We start from the raw sequence: 16,463 nt of genomic DNA, 5'->3' as shown, positions 1-16,463 counted from the left end.
AGAACCCCCAGGAAGGAATGGCAGCGTCCTCTGTTGGAAAAGTTCCAACCTATTATGGGTGGGGAGTCGAGTTCACCCAGTTTGCCCAGGAGTGTCCCAGTTTATACCTCCTGTTCCTTCTTTTCCTCTAGAATAGCGGTTCTCAACCTGTGGGTTGCGACCCCTTTGGCGGTCAAACGACCCTTTCACGGGGGTCGCCTAAGACCATCCTGTATATCAGATATTTACATTATGATTCATAACAGTAGCAACATTACAGTTATGAAGTAGCAACGAAAATAATTTTAGGGTTGGGTCACAACATGAGGAACTGTATTTAAAGGGCCAGAAGGTTGAGAACCACTGCTCTAGAAAGTGTGCTGGTTTGGAATCTATAGTTACTCTATTTGTAGGTTAACACGTACCAACAAGCATCACGTAGCATCAGTCACAGCTACTGTAACCTGAGGAAGGGCTGGAGGCTAGAAACACAAGGAGGATCAGCCTGGCCAAACACAGAGAGGACCTTCCAGGGCCGGGGAGCAGGAACGCAGTGAGGAGCTGGTTAGCGCCGAGGCCATCTGGTCCGGGGTAGTCTCAGCTCGCCCCGATGCCTAGACGGTGGCCTGGCCAGCTTGCTTGGTGGCCTGGCAGACACTCAAAGGAGGCCATTTTCTAAAAGCTCAGGCCCTGGCCAGAGTTCCTTCTCTATGTCCCTGCACTAGGGATTGATTGCTCAGGCTTAGTACCAGGGACATCTGTCACCTCTGCTTCAGAGCCCCATCAGGCTCAGTCCTGGATCTGGGATGCTCAGGGGACCGGGCTGTGCTTGGTTGACTAAGAAGGTTGCTCCACAGCACATTCTGCCTCATAGATGCACAGAAGCCCTGGACGAGGATTAGGGGCCGTGATCAAATCCCAGGAAGGGGGGTATGTGCGCACGGACTGCTGCAGGAGGAGGTCTGTCTCCCAAGGCAGCTTGTCTCTCTCAACTTGGCACTAAAGCACAGAACCCCAAATAAACACCCCTTCCCCCCAAAATTATCTTGTTTTCCTTGGCCTTTGTTGGCATGCAATTCAAGGGCTGTGCCTTTGAGTCATCAGTCATACCCCAAAGTGACATGAAAATGCAACTTTTACGAGCGCTTGAGAGGCAGAGAAATAAACCACAGCAAATATTTGATCCAATTATAACCCTCCCCGCTCTCCTTCTGGGCAGAGACTGAGGAGGAATGGTAATTAAGGTAACTGAGTGGCTTCCAGAGGAGCTGGAAGAGAGCAGAGAAGGTTGGACCGCGGAGTGGGCCTGTCACTGTCCCAGAAGCGAAGGCACCCACAGGCAGGGCGGGTGCAGCAGAGATGCTTCTGGAAGCCACTCGGATACACACCTGCCAAGGAGGGCAAGGTGAAGGACAGACTCATGCCCTTCAGGAAGATGTTATTCCTGCGCCCAGGACCCCGGGAGAGGGGAAAAATAGCGCGACTGCTATCTGGACCATCTGCTGGTGAGGGTCAACATGGATGGGAGAAGCGATAAATGCTGACATTTCCCACCCATGTTGGATGTGGATTCTACCTCAGATGGCAGGGCACGCTCGGCTGTGGGTAGGTTTGCAGGGAAGCGGCGTGTGTGAGCGAGGGCTACTTGAAGCCACATTGCCATGGGTTTTTTTTTGCATCCAGTGCCGACCGGCAGTGGTGGGTCACTCATGAGGGCCCGCGAACTTCCTTCCGCCTCCAGCCAGGCCCGTGGCAAAGTGCGCCCGGCTTATTCCTCATTAAAGCTCGGCACGATTTCTGTCTCTCCTTCAAAGAGGCTGAGTGTTAAGGGAAGCATGGAAGGATGACAGGGCAGAGACGTGCCCAGTGGGGGCTGGCTTCCCTGAGCGTGGCCCCACCTGCCTTTTTCAGGATTTGACGCTCAGTTCTACCTATGAGTCACTTCATGCGATGCCGACTGGCCCAGCTGCAGGCACTGCCAGGGCCACTCACTCCTCTACCAGCCATGAGGGCCCCTAGGCTGAGAGGACACAGTATCTGTGTTTGTAGATTGTGACAACTCAGGTGTCAGACTCCACAGACAAGCATCAAGTAGATGAAGACAGAGAGGGTCCAAACACAGCACCTTAAAATAAGGGGCGAAGAGGAAGACAGCTACATGACGGGATTCTCCTTTTTTTTAAAAAAAAAAAATTTAAATGGATTTTAGAGAGAGGAAGGGAAATGGATAGAGAGATAGAAACACGGATGAGAGAGAAACATCAATCAGCTGCCTCCTGCCGGTCCCCTAATGGGGATTGAGTCTGCAACCCGGGCATGTGCCCTGCCCAGGAATTGAACTGTGACCTCCTGGTTCATGGGCCCACGCTTAACCACTGAGAAACACCAGGGAGGCCACGATGGAATTCTTGATTCTTTTCTTTCATCACATGACCTCTTGCAGCAGTAGAAAAAGTAATCATCAAAAGTAAGAAAACATTATTATTTTTTTCTGGGCACCTGCTATGTGTCAGGTATAATGGCAAATGCTGACATGTTATCTCACTTCATCCTCCCAGAAATGCTATTCTCATCCCCATTTCCCTGGAGAACAGTGGCTGTCAAGATGTTAAGTAGCACAGCCAGTGCCATTGACCACGGTTGGCGGCCAAGCAAGGACTTGAACTTGGACTCACTCAAGTTTTCCAAGAACCCGGCTGTAGCTGCCAGCATCTGGCGGCTGGCCTGGTGTGGAGGTGTCCTCACATGCCTCTGAGCAGAGACGGGGGAGGAAGGCAGAACTCAGAAGTGTGAGGGTCAGACTTTAGCAGAAGCGGATGGGGCACCAGAGGATGGGTGTTGGCCGTTCCTTTTGCCAACTTCCTAACTCCTCCTGGTGTTCCAGCCACACTGCTCGTACCTCTCTTCCAGGAACATGCAAAGCACATTGCCCTCAGGGCCTTTGCACAAGCGAATGCCTCTTGCCTGGCCTGCTCTTCCTCCCCATCTTCATACAGCGGCCTGCTTCTTGCCAGTCCTGACCTGCCTAAGCATCACGACCTCAGAAAGGGCATCCCTGGCCACCCGTTCTAAACACCTCTATCACTTCTCCTTTTCCCATTCTCAGTCAAATCTCATCCCTCTCCAAAAAAAATCACTTGTCTCCTAAGTTACAGTCCACATCCCTCTTCTTGGATGAATGAAAAACATTTAGGCCCAAAGGAAATAACACTCAAAGAGAAGTCTATACCATTATAGCGGAGTTTTGGTGATACAACTACCGAGTGGACATGACCTCTTTAGGAAATGCTTTTAGGAGATTTCAGTAAATACTGTGCAGTTTTCCTGTATTTTTGTTTACTAGTTGCTCAGATGACACAACGAGGTAACATTTAATAAGCCCAGGGCACTGTTCTAAGTGATTCACGTGTGCTCCCTTCTCTAATGCTTACAATAGCTCCACTGAATATGCATCATTATCCCCACTTTGCATATGAGGAAGCTGAGACAGGACAGGGTTGAATCCAAGTTTAAGGTCTCGCTTGGCCACCAACTGTGGAATATGGCCCTGGCTATGCTACTTAACGACTCTAGCAGCCATTGTTCTCTCCAGAGAAATGAAGATTAGAATAGCGTTTCTGGGAGGATAAAGTGAGATAACATATGTCAGGAATTGGTCAATGGCTGCACTTGGGTAACACCTCCCTCAGGAAGCCGTCCTAAGATCCCACACAAGTTAGGCCCGGTGACCTATTTTTATGCTCTTAAACCTCCTGTACCCAACTCTTTAGTAACAGTAATAGCTAACAAGTGATGCATTAATTGTGCCCCAACAGGAACAACCTCTGTAGATGATACATGCATTGGCTCCAAGAAATGTACAATAGCACAGAGCTTGCATGCTGTCCACCTTCTCCCATCCCACAAGAGCTGTGGGGCTAGGCATGGCTGGATGCATTGTGCCTGCTGCCCTCGCAGAGGTCCCCCAATCCCTGCCACCTCCCACATTTATAAAAGGATGGAGAGGAGACAGGAATCTCTGGGCTGAGTCAGAAGCCCCCGATCTTCGTGATCTGGATTAGAGGCTTCAGGAGGACCAGCTGAAAGTCAGTCTTCCTACCACCACTGGTTTCAGCCCGAGGCCTTGCCTTCTCCCTGCAGAGACCGCGGGTTGCTAAGTTACCTGTGAGTGAGCTGTAAGGGCTGTGAACCAGTCAGATTGATTGACTGATCTCCATAGGGTGCTTTCTATTTGCTGGGCATTATCTCATTTATTCTCACAACAACCTGATGGGCTGTGGTCCTTATTTTACGGATGGCAAAACTGAATGCGGAGACTCATCACAGACATACAACGTAGCACAGATAAGATTCAAATTCTGCCCAGGCTTATTCGAGAGCCAGCTCTTATCTTTCTCCCAATACTGCATCTCACGGCCCAACGATGCTGCTGCCATCCTCACTCCACTCACCAGGTCCGCATCTCCTCAAAGGCAGAGCTGATGGCTTTCGTCTCTGCATCCTTCTTCAATGAATATTTGTTGCGTGCATGCATGGACTGATTTTATATTTCATCTTCCCACAAGGCCATGCCCCCATCACGCTACCTTTTGATCCAAGCCAGGAGAAGAGTGGAAGGTATTGCTCTGAAGACCAAGTGAGAAACAGTGTCGGGATCCTGGTGAACATCTCAAGGCTGTTCCAAGATGTACCGAAGCTCTACTACGAGGCCAGAAGGATGGAGGTCTTACCTCTCAGTGCCTCGCCGATGTGATTTCTTATTTACTGCATGTTCTCATCTTTGTCTTTAGCCAATGGCTTATCCAAAAGGTCATGTTTGGTTCCTCGCCCTCCCAAGGTCAACAGGAGGGTCTTATTGTGGGCTGGTTGTGAACATGAATCAAATGTATCCCTGAGGAGAGGGAGCAAATGGGGAATGTGTCCAGTCGATGAATGATTTCCCGAGGACTACAGAGGGCCAGATCCCAGACACTGGTCGGTTTCTCCCAAAGCCTGGCCTGACCTTTCATCAGACAACAGTGTGACCTTGGGCAAGTTATGTCAACTCCCTGAGTCTCTGCTCTCTCATCCTCAGGATGAGGATAAGAGAATTACCCACTTCTGAGGGTCACGGTGAGTCTGGCCCAGCTCATGGTAAGCATGCTCACTGTGAGCTATTCTTATGGGTATTATTATTATTATTGATATAAAAGCTTGACATATTGTAACTCCTTTGAGCTAGCAATTTCATTCTTAAGAATTCATCATAAGGAAATTATTTAAAAATACACAAAAGTATACCTGCAAGGATGTTTACTGTAGAATGATTACAGTGTTGATAAGAGTTGCTTAAAAAAATTTAAATCTACACAATGAATTATTTTTGAGGCATTTAAAATGAGTTCCTGGAAGAACACTCAGATTTAAAAAGATGTTCCCTCCCTATTATTAAGCAGGATAAAAACAGTACCCATGCTATGATCCTGTATTTATAAAAATGATTGCAATATGTGAACAGAAAACTGGAAAATATACTAAATATGTTAATGCTTTCTATTTTTCCTAACATCACCATATATTGCTTTTATGAGAAAAACACAAATAAAAGTTACCTTAAAAAAACACAATTGAAATTTGTTTTGTTTGGGGGCTTGTGGGGCTTGCATTATGGATGCTTTGAAAAACATGCAAATAATAGCTTATATCATTTCTGCATGCCAGCATGAGTCTGAATGCTTTATACAGATGACTTCATTTACATCTTACTGCAATGCTGTGAATGTATAATTGTATTATCCCCATTTTACAGCTGAGGTAACTGAGGCCCAGAGAGGCTGCCTGACTCGTCCAAGGTCACACAGCTTGGAGGTACTGGAAGTTGAAATTTGAGGCCAGACAGTCTGGACTGGCCCACACTCTTATGTCTAAGCTTGTTTGTATCTGAAGAGCAGCACAGGCATTCCACAGAATGTTCATTTAAACTTTACCTCATTTTGTATATTTATATATCTTAAAAATATATTTAAATCTGCACACTGACTTGGTATGTACAATAAGATCTAGTTATCTGAGGATATTTGGAATTAGTAAAAAGGACACTTAAAATGAATGTGGTTTTTTTTTTAACCAATGAGAAAATGACTGATGAGGACTTTATCTCAAAAAATAGAACTAATTATGAAACTTAAAAAAAATCTCATATTTAGGAAAATTCAGGCTATATCTGCAACTACACTCCAATTGTCAGAGCAAACACCGAGTTTTCATACACTCACAGAAATGTGACACCCAACATTTCATTGTCTCTCAGCTTCATCGATTGCAAAACACATCCTGTTTTCAGAGATGTCAGAAGACCAGCCTCACGCGCACTCACACGCATCTCAGAAAATCGATGAACCACTCGAGAACAATACAGCATCCCTCCGGCTTGACTGGCCCAACACACTCAGGAGTCTGTCTGTAAGCATATTGGATGCTTTCCTCAAACTTCCCACGGCTGCTCTTTACCTGATCACAATCTCCCCCTTGGAGGTGCCTCCTGTCACCTCAGTTCCTTCCCTCCGTTGCAGTATTTAATGGTGCTTCCTCGGCCAGACTCACATTCACCCAGGCTCCCCCTGGCCCATTAAGGCAGACCCCAGACCTCCAGCATCCCTTACACGGGACTGCAATTCCCGTTTGGGGCCCAAGTGGCCATTGTACTTCATCAGTGACCATGTCTACGCTGCACTGAGGATGCTCCTGGGAACACCGCCCACAGAGAGGAGACAAAAGACGCGTCTGACTGCCATGCCCACTACACACCAGCTCTGTGACCCTAAACTGTCTCGGTTCTTTCCTGTGTCAAGTGGGGCTGCCTCCCTCCCAGGGCTGTTGTGAGGATCAGCTAAGGTTACTCGTGTGACAACAGACCTCGGCACGTCGGAGCCCTCCAGCGATGCTGCCTGTGATCACCATGGCTAGTGCCACGTGGGGAGGGACCTCTGCCTGGAGAGCATCTCCTGTGAGTGATCTGATGGTGAATGGGCATTTGTGACTTACAATAACTTTTGCTTCCCTAGGGAGCAGCCTTCCTGAGAGGGGCTTCCGTGAACATTTCACAGCCAGTACTTGCTGTGAAGATCTTGGAGTAACCCTTTTCCTAACATTTTCCAATGTGGGTGTGAACCCCATTACCTCTGCTGCGTATTAGGAAGTTCCAAGCACTGGTCTCTGAACGCTCGCGGATGTGTATCTGCTCAGAGTTGTATAAGCACCTGCTCTGGTGAATCCTGTTCAACCAAGTGCCAGGCAGGGCAGGGGTGTACAAGGCCATGCCAGGATGTTAAGCCAGGAATGCAATTTCCAATGAACATGTGACATCTCCCATAATGACAATTTTTAAAAATAAAGGGTTTCAAAGCTGATTTTAGAAAAGTTTGGGGGTGCAACTTCTCTACTTGTGTATCGAAGGCAAGAAAGTAGTTGTTAGATATTTGAAGTGATTTAATCTTCAAACAATCATTTCCCGCCCCCTCCCGCCCCCCCGCAAAAGTGTGGATCAACTTAATTGAAGAGTAGCCAGAGTCTTTTACAAAAGACAATTAAGAAAAAAAAAAAACCTGCTGCTTGCAACTACTTGCAGACATTCATTGTGATTTTTCTCAAAACTGCAAACAAAACGAAGCGCATAAATGAAATGAATATAGAGATCACGTCATCCTCTATAGTCTCTCAACACTTGTTTTGCTCAAAACAGACTCAAGTTTGTCACAGATTTGCTTTTCTTAAAGAGACAGCAATTACTAAAATGAAGAAAAGTGCAAAGACTATGGTAGAAAATACCCATATTTCAGCTACTCAAATGAATAAACCTTAACATTTTGTCACATTTACTTTCAGTCTTTGTGAGCACAGTTGTGGGAGATGGGAAGGGAGCTGCCTTACCTTTAATGCTTTATTACAAGTAAAACAAGTACTTTTCAAACCTAATTCTCAGTACTGTTCTCCTCACCTATTCCTAGAGGTGACCACCGTAGTTTAGTGTCTCTCTCTCTCTCTCTCTCCCCCATATATAATGAACATACATATACAGAGATTAACATTATAGTAACAAATATGGGTTTAGACTATAAAATATACAGCTGTCACTTTATCCACTTATATATGGGGTTCTATATAAGATTTCATTAGAAAATAAAGGTCTTTGCCCAGAAATTTTGCAAAGTGCTGAACTACAGTACCTCTGAGACTCTGCTCAGTCTACAAGGTGATTGGGTGCTGCCCCCTCTGACTTATTTCTGCCTTTCTCCCCCAGCATGACCCTCTGGAAAAGCATTCACAGTGTCCTCCCTGCGCCTCTGTCAAGACCTGTTCTCTCGAAAGACTCGAGCCTCCCCTGAGATTCCTCCTTAGCTCTCCGTGGTGGCTGCCCCGGAGGGTAACCCACCCACTGGAGTGGCAGCTTCGCTTCCTGTGCTGATGCCACCAGGTAATCAGACAAGGTCTTGAGAAAGAGCTTTCAGAAAGCATGTTCGGTCCAACACAGAAGAATCCACGATTCTCTTGGTTTCACAAACTCTTTCTCCACACACAGCGTAAGGACTTTCGAAAGGGAGGTCTGCAGACATGCCTGTCAAACATGCCTCCTTCAAAGTGAAATGCAATTGCTCTGGGAGCTGCCAGTGCAGCCCGGGTGTTCCCTCCACAGCAGGCTCACAGCCCACAGTCCCCTGGAAGGATGAGGTCCAGGGACAGCCCATCTGCCTGGTGAACGGGCTTGGGGAAGGTGCAAAGAGGGTGGCGCAGCAACAGAACCAGGACATGACAGAACCAGGACGCTCAGGAACTCGGGTGATTCTGTCCTAGGGACCCGGTTAGTGCCGCCTCTAATGAAACCGTGTGCAATCTACTTCTTTGGCAAGCAAGACAGGAACAAGGAAGAAGGGAATTTCTTATCAAGTAAGTTTTTAAACTGGGGAGGGATACCCCGAGGTGACCAAAGCTGACACCACTCATCGCCATCTACAAATTCACTTTTAAAAAGGGCCACTGAGGGCAATTCATCAGCCCCTGATGAGGACAAATGGGAATGTTTGATCTTCGTCCACACATGCCGGAGCTGCCATATTTGCATTTACTGGGTGTGATCATGGGGCAATTTGTGGTCTTTTACATAGCTCCCTGCTGTCATTTTTTACTGTGTGGCTAGTTTTGCTTCCCAGTCCACAGACGCATCCCAGTGGAAAGCGCTCGGGTCAACAGCGGTCCCCTTCCGTGCTCCTGCCGTTCAATCCCCAGTCCCACCCTCCAATCAACCCCCTGCAGCTGGAAGGCCTCTGGAAGTCACTGGGCTCCTGGCTCCATCCGTCAGAGAGATGAAATAGGCATTGGTAATATTTGCTAAACAGGACTGTGGAGAAGGCGAAGTCTCGGCAGGGCTCCCAAGCGGGAATGATGTCTTGTTGTCTGGGGCTAATCATGAACCTAATTTGCCGATTATTGACTTGTTCTCACAGAGGACTGCACTTGGCTTGACACACCCGCCGCAATCAGGGAGGAACTGCCAGATGGCTTGCTCTCTGCCTTAACTACCGGATCCTGACTCGCAGCCGCGGCCTCTGAGGCGTACTGGGTGCCTCGCACTCTAGCTGGGCCAGTTCTGATTCCTTTGGAAAGTCTGATGTTTCCTCTCTAGAACTGGGCTGAGCAAATCTGACACGGTTTGTAGGATTGCAAAGATCTGGCAAGATGTGCCAGGCTTCCTTACACACACCACTCCCATAAAGAATTCAAGCCGGTAGGTTCTGACGGGCTTAGGTCAACTCTCTATTTTTGGGGTGTGGGTCTTAACAAAAGCAATGCAGGTTATCAAAAGGCTGCATTTAAAAGACAACATAACATCTACCTTTCAATCTGACAAAGAGTAAACAATGATAATACCCGGTTTATGCACCAGATCAAGTAAATCAAATGGGTACTTCCTCACTGCTGGTGGCGGGGACTTCCAGAAGGGCAATCCGACCATTCATGTAAGATCCTTAAGGGTTGCTTTCCGGAAAAGAATGAAGGGTGCTCACAAAGACTAGCCAGGAGGACGGGCATCCCAACCTTTTACTGTAAGTGATCAGGGCTTTTCATGGACATACCTGGTGTTCCTCCAACCAGGGGCATCACAGGATTCTACTTCCTGCCCCACTGAAGTTAGGATGACTTGCTTTGGTCCATAGGAGAGGGGCTTAAATGACATGTGTCACTCCCAAGCAGAATTCTTAGGGATAGGTGGACAATTCACCACCTTCTCCTTTTTTTTTCTCCTGCTGATAACTAGTCCTGTGTCTGGTAGTGGAGGTTCCACAGGCTTATGTCCTTGAAAGAGGTTGACATTGAGCAAAGCCCAGTGCCACCCAAGACGAGCATGTGAAGTAGGGTTTCCTAAGCTCAGCACATTTGACTTTTGGGGGCAGATAATTCTTTGTTGTGAAGAGCTGTCCTGTGTGTGTTTAGCAGCATCCCCAGTCTCTACCCACCCAGTCTCCACCCACCCACCTCTTCCCAGGGTGACAACCCACCACAGTCCCAGACACCGCCAAATGTCGCCAGGGTGGGGTGAACGTGCCCCTGGTTGGGAACCACTGTTCTGAATAGAAAAGAAATAACCTCTGTCGTTTTAAGCCACTCCATTTCTGAGGTATTTTTCCCCCCTGAAAATATGTTTTATTATATCGAAAATTCTATCTAAATATTTGGCAAAAGGGGACTGCTTCAAATTATATTTTCACATTCTTCCTTTTGTTTTTAATTTTTTTCTTGAATGAAAACCCTTTGTTCTTCAATAAGAAGCAATAAAACTAGAAAGTTAATTTTATTTTAAATAGCTATGTTTACACAATCACCTATTTCTATTCAGTATTTGCTAGGGCCACACAGAATTTCTTAGTACAGGGATATCTTGCATATGTTCTATCTATATAAAAGCCTAAGTGACCATCGCAACTGAACGGACAACCGAACAGGCTGTGTGGGGTGACCCGGCCGGCAGGGGTGTTAGTGAGGGGCGACCAAACGACCAAGCAGCAGGCTGTGTGAGGCGACCAGGCCGGCAGGGGGGTCAGTTGGGGGCAACCAGGCTGGTGTGGGGGGGGAGTTGGGAGCAATCAGGCCAGCAGGCAGAGGCAGTTAGGGGTGATCAGGCCAGCAGGTGGTCAGTGAGGAGTGATCAGGCAGGGAGGCAGGGAGGCAGGTAAGCAGTTAGGAGCCAGAGGTCCAGGATTGTGAGAGGGACATCCCCTGAGGGGTCCTGGATTGGAGAGGGTGCAGGCTGGGCTGAGGGGACCCTCTCCCCCTCCCCCCATGCATGAATTTCATGCACTGGGCCTCTAGTATCTTTATATTGTGTTTTAGTTTACCAAATGTTTTCTCGTCTTACCTTTATTATTACAATAATGTGAGGCAGGTCACACAGGTAGATAAGAAATCTGAGGCTAAAAGTGGTTAAGGGACATGTCCAAGGTCACCGGCTTAATACGTAGCCGGGCCTCCATTCTCAGTTCTCCCTTTACTCCAGGACTTTCTCCCCTCTGCCACAGTGCCTCTATCACAGCTTCTCGCCTCTTTCCAAAAGTCAACTGGGACAGACTCTAATTCTTGGGAAATTTCAGCAGGTAAGAAAGGATTCTCTCTGTACTTAATATCCTTGGACATGGATACTAAACCTTGTAGGCTCTTGGTCAGAGCCTACAAGGTTTATTATTTTATTAATACTCAATAAAATTTAAGCATAGCCATTACATGCAACACAGCCAATAGAATTTCATATTCTTTCCCCTCCCCACCTTTTTCTGTCTTTCCAGCTCATATGAGTCACCTTGGCTAGACTGCCAATCCCCATAGAACTTATGTTCCTTGATAGGATATGCCAATAGAAATGAGAAATTCTATAATGAGTTAGTCACCTATCCCTGCAAGGAGCTAAGCACCATCTCCTGGAGGAAATGGAGCCCATCAAAAGGACGTGAATGCATGTAATGACAGTGAATGGGTGTGAGAATGTGTAGGGAGTCATATTTTCCCTTCCTTTCCTTTTTAAAAGGAGCGCCCCTATATTGTACCTGTCTTGTTCATTTCTAAGCATCTGCACTGTGTCTCGCTTACTTGACCCTCCAAAGCACACTAAATTTCCAAATTGGCAGCTGGACTGAAACCCTTCAAGCACATCAGCCCATGCCTATTCATTTCTCTTCCCCTGAAATGTGATGGGCCTGTCCTGGGAGTATAGCTATTTTGAGAGGACGACCACCGGAACTATCACTGGGTTGGCAGGAGATGGACAGTGTGGTGTAGCCACAAAAGCAGAAAAGACACTGTCGCTGAGGATTTGAGTCTTGACTGTCAGCACAGCAGGGAACCTGGGGAGAGTCTGTTTGCCCACTGTCCACTATCACGCAGTCCCAGAGAGTTACCTACCCGATTTCCAGGATCACCGGCTTTAATGTTGCTCAGAGGATGCAAAGGAAGGGGGATAATGGTTCTGGAAACAATGCTGGGAAGAAGCGAGTTTTCCCAGTAAGCTCCCTGCATCCAACTGGCTGAGAGGAAAGCTATGCTCAGCTGTACCCAGAGGCATGCTTGACGAATGCCAAAAGGGCAGATTCCACCACTGCAAATCCTTCGCTATGCTGCAATAGGAGCAATGGCACCTGAAGGTCAAGGAGACCACTCACAACTGGCAGAACTTCCCAGAGCAGCACTCTGCCATGTGCCTGGCCGGAAGTCACAGAAATGCCTCTGGGACTCCTCTTAGCTGAATTCCTCTTTCTCTGGATGAGAAGCTCTTGGAAAAAAAAATTGTGCTTTTGGTATCAGGAGTTCTGCTTGGCCAGGGCTATGTTAACGCATCTCTGGGTAATCAGTGCCTAGACCAGTAAATATTTTTCTGTGTGGATGGATGCTTGTTCTATTGACAACCACTTTCCATACCGGTCCCTACAGCATGGCCCTCCCTGCTCAGAAAGGAAAGAGTCCCTTACACCGATCATTTCAGGCTGTAAAAATGGGATTGCTAATAAATTTCATCTTAAGAGTCAACACTGGTTGATCATTAGTGGCTGCCTTAGGGATCCTGTTGGAGGGACCTGTACCGAGTTCAGTGAGGAAAACGTACAGTCATCGATTAGCAATGCCTGCCATGTACTAAATATGAAGAAATAGTGCCCTCTTGCTTTAGTTTTGCTAATGGGTTTATGGTAAAGCTTTCAATTCTTCCAATTGACTTTTCTAGATGAATACCTTTCCAACACATTTTAAAGTCATCTTTGACTGGATGGAATACTCCTGGAATATTTCCCTAATGTACTTCCTTATGGACTTGCTGGCGTTGAAAGCAAATGAGGCGGGAAACCTCAACGATGGCTTCCTCTGGATATACAATTCTTATTGGAAAAGAAAACCAAGCTAGTTGGGTGTTAATTTATCCCAATTGGTATGTATAGTACAATCCCTACCGGGACAAATTAAAGGAGAGGTGAGAGGAGGAACAATGAAATCCATCATGTAATCCAATCTCTTCGTTCCCAGCACTGGGAATAAGGCCACTTTCACAGTGTCCAAGACTTCCCAAGGCGCTCAGTTCAGGGAAGAACAGGGAGTCTCAGAGAAACAGCTGCTGAATTTTGTCACTCTTTTGACTAGGGGTGCCTCCTAGTGAAATTTTAACAAATTAATCTAATAACCAGAACACCTGAACATTAAGTACCCAAGGATTCACCCCCAGGTCTAGCAAAGCTGACTTCATCAGGTAGGGTTGTTACTGTTTTTTGAGATATAGTTCACATAACATAAATCTCACTATCTTATAGTTTGGTAGTTTTTAGAATATTCGCCATGCTGTGCAACCATCACGATCTAATTTCAGAGCTTTTATATCACTCTCCAAAGAGACGCCATACCTACTAGCAGTCAGTCCAATTCTACCCTCTCCTGCCCCTGGCAATCACTAGTCTCCTTTCTGCCTCTGTGGACTTACCTATTCTGGACAATATAACTGGAATCATAGAATACGTGGCCCTGTGTATGTGGCTTCTTTCACTTAGCAAGATGCTTTCAAGGTTCATCCATGTCCTAGCTATAATGACACTTCATTCCTTTTTATGTTTGAATAATATTTCACTGTACGGATACGTTGCATTTTGTTTATCCATTCGTCAGTCAAGGACATTTGGGTGGTTTCCACTTGGGGGTTATACCAAGTAATGCTTCTATGACATTCATGTGTATGTTTTTATGAGAAATGATGTTCTCAGTTCTCTGTGGGTACATACCTAGAGGTAGAATTACTGGGTCATATGGTAATTCTACGTGTAACTTTTTGAAGAACTGTCAAACTCTTTTCCACGGTGGCTGCACCATTTCAAATTCTCAATAGCAATATACCAATGTAGCAAGGTACCAACGTTCCAACGTCTCCACATCCCTGCCAATACTTGTTATTGTTCGCCCTTTAATGACAGCCACTCTAGATGGTGTAAAGTGTGTGTGTATTTTTAAAACAATAACTCATGGTCAGATCAAGCATGGTCATACCTGGGCATGAGATGGCGGAAGTCCCCTTCTTATGTAAACACCAAAGAGAGCGTCCTTCCCCAGGGAGATGTTGAACTTGAGGAACTGGGCCTGGCTGATGTGAATCTGTGATCTCCAAAACACGCCTGGTGGGACTTCTTGGGTCACACGCCGACCGACCTCTGCTTCACCACTGTCTATGCTGCTGTTTTTCAATGACCAGGGCCCTGGAAAACAGGGATTGACGTCAAGTCAGCGACATCTATACACATGAGCTGGCTCTCCATTTCTGTTTAATGATATGCCAGGATTTAAACAAAACATATTAAGATTAAACTCATGGCAAGTTCCTCTTTAGTCACAGTTTAAAACATTCAGGTATTAAATAACAAAGCTATAAACCCAGACCCCAGGGCATCTGAGATACTGGCATAATGCTTTCTCAAACTTCCGTGACTGCCCTTCGCTGATCAAATATAATAAGAGCCGGAGTCTGCTCAGTACATGCAAAGCTTGCAACGACCCTGAATGTAACTGGGATGTAAAAAAAATATCAGCAGGGCAGGGAGAGTGATATTAACTTGGCAGCATGTTTAATTCTTGCAGCCTGTAATTATTCTTTCCAGCCACAAACCAGTCCAGTGTACTCCAACATTTTTATAAATTAAAAAAAAAGAAGTAACAGTAAATAAAAATCAGTCCAAAGGAAATAAAGTAACTCAGTAGAAAATGGGGATTTGATCTTAGGCTGACCTAATATTGGGAGCAACTCCTTCTGTGAGTGAGAAGGAGGGGCTTAAAGACCCTGCGGAAACCACACTGCTCTGATGGTGACAATGGAGCACCATCATTGCCCCATTCTGTGGAATCACTTATAGGGAACTATCAGTTGCCCACACTCAGCATCTTTTATCACTTTAATCAGAGGAGCTTCAGGACTACCTATATCATCAGAAGATTTTTAAATCACCATTGCCTCCCACACTTCTGAGGAACCTAGTTTTATAAAGGTCATTTGTGGTTCCTTCCAATGGATTCTGAACTTGAAAAACAAAATAAGATTAATCTCCTACCTTCTTGAGAATGTCTAAACCAGGGGTGGGCAAACTTTTTGACACGAGGGCCACAATGGGTTCTTAAACTGGACCAGAGGGCCGGAACAAAAGCATGGATGGAGTGTTTGTGTGAACTAATATAAATTCAAAGAAAACATCATTACATAAAAGGGTACGGTCTTTTTTTTTTTTTTACTTTTATTCATTTCAAACGAGCCGGATCTGGCCCGCGGGCCGTAGTTTGCCCAGGGCTGGTCTAAACCAATGGAAACCGGACACAAAAAGAATCAAAGACATTTTTGTTTTGAGGGTCTTTTCACTTTTCAATGGTCAGTTTGATGGCCGTATTGGTCTGGAAACTTCCTTTTTTTCCCAATCTTTATTGTTGAAAGTATTATATAAGTCCCCATTGACCTCTTCCAGCTACCCCCTTCCCCGCCCAGTCCCATTGTCTATATCCATGGGTTATGCATATATGCGTAAACGTTCATTGGTTGATCTCTCCCCACACATCTTCCCCTGCCTTCCCTCTGAGGTTCGATCTGTTCCATGCTTCTATGTCTCTGGGTCTATTTTTGATCATCAGTTTATTTTGTTCATTAGATTCCACATATGAGTGAGATCATGTAATACTTTCTCTGATTGGCTTATTTTGCTTAGCGCAAGACTCCAGGTCAATGAACAAAGGATTAGAAATAAGCTCCCCTCTGCATTCCAGAAAGGAGGGACTGTTCTGAAAATATTTCTCTGTACTTGGCCACTACACATTGCAGAGGGTTTGGGTGGTCAGGAGACGGCATGGTTACTGGACCAGTATGGAAGGGAAATGAAGTTACCTCGCTGAGGAGACCTGGCTCTGTTCCTATCTCACTGCTCTCCCGAGACAAGACTCGGGAGTGACTTGGGCCA

At 46.2% G+C, this 16,463-nt stretch overlaps 1 protein-coding gene across 1 annotated transcript in view; it reads right to left on the bottom strand.

Annotated features, from left to right (window-relative positions):
• TENM2 (teneurin transmembrane protein 2) overlaps positions 1 to 16,463 on the bottom strand; it is a 910,242-nt gene that overhangs the window by 156,289 nt on the left and 737,490 nt on the right. Inside the window, exon 7 of the mRNA XM_006766332.2 lies at positions 14,521 to 14,726. Coding sequence (XP_006766395.1) covers positions 14,521 to 14,726 — 206 coding nt within the window. The remainder of the gene's footprint in view (positions 1 to 14,520; positions 14,727 to 16,463) is intronic.

Source organism: Myotis davidii, unplaced genomic scaffold (genome assembly GCF_000327345.1).
Source record: "Myotis davidii unplaced genomic scaffold, ASM32734v1 scaffold18, whole genome shotgun sequence".
Classification (NCBI taxonomy): Eukaryota; Metazoa; Chordata; class Mammalia; order Chiroptera; family Vespertilionidae; genus Myotis; species Myotis davidii.
This window is presented reverse-complemented; position numbering and strand designations above follow the sequence as displayed.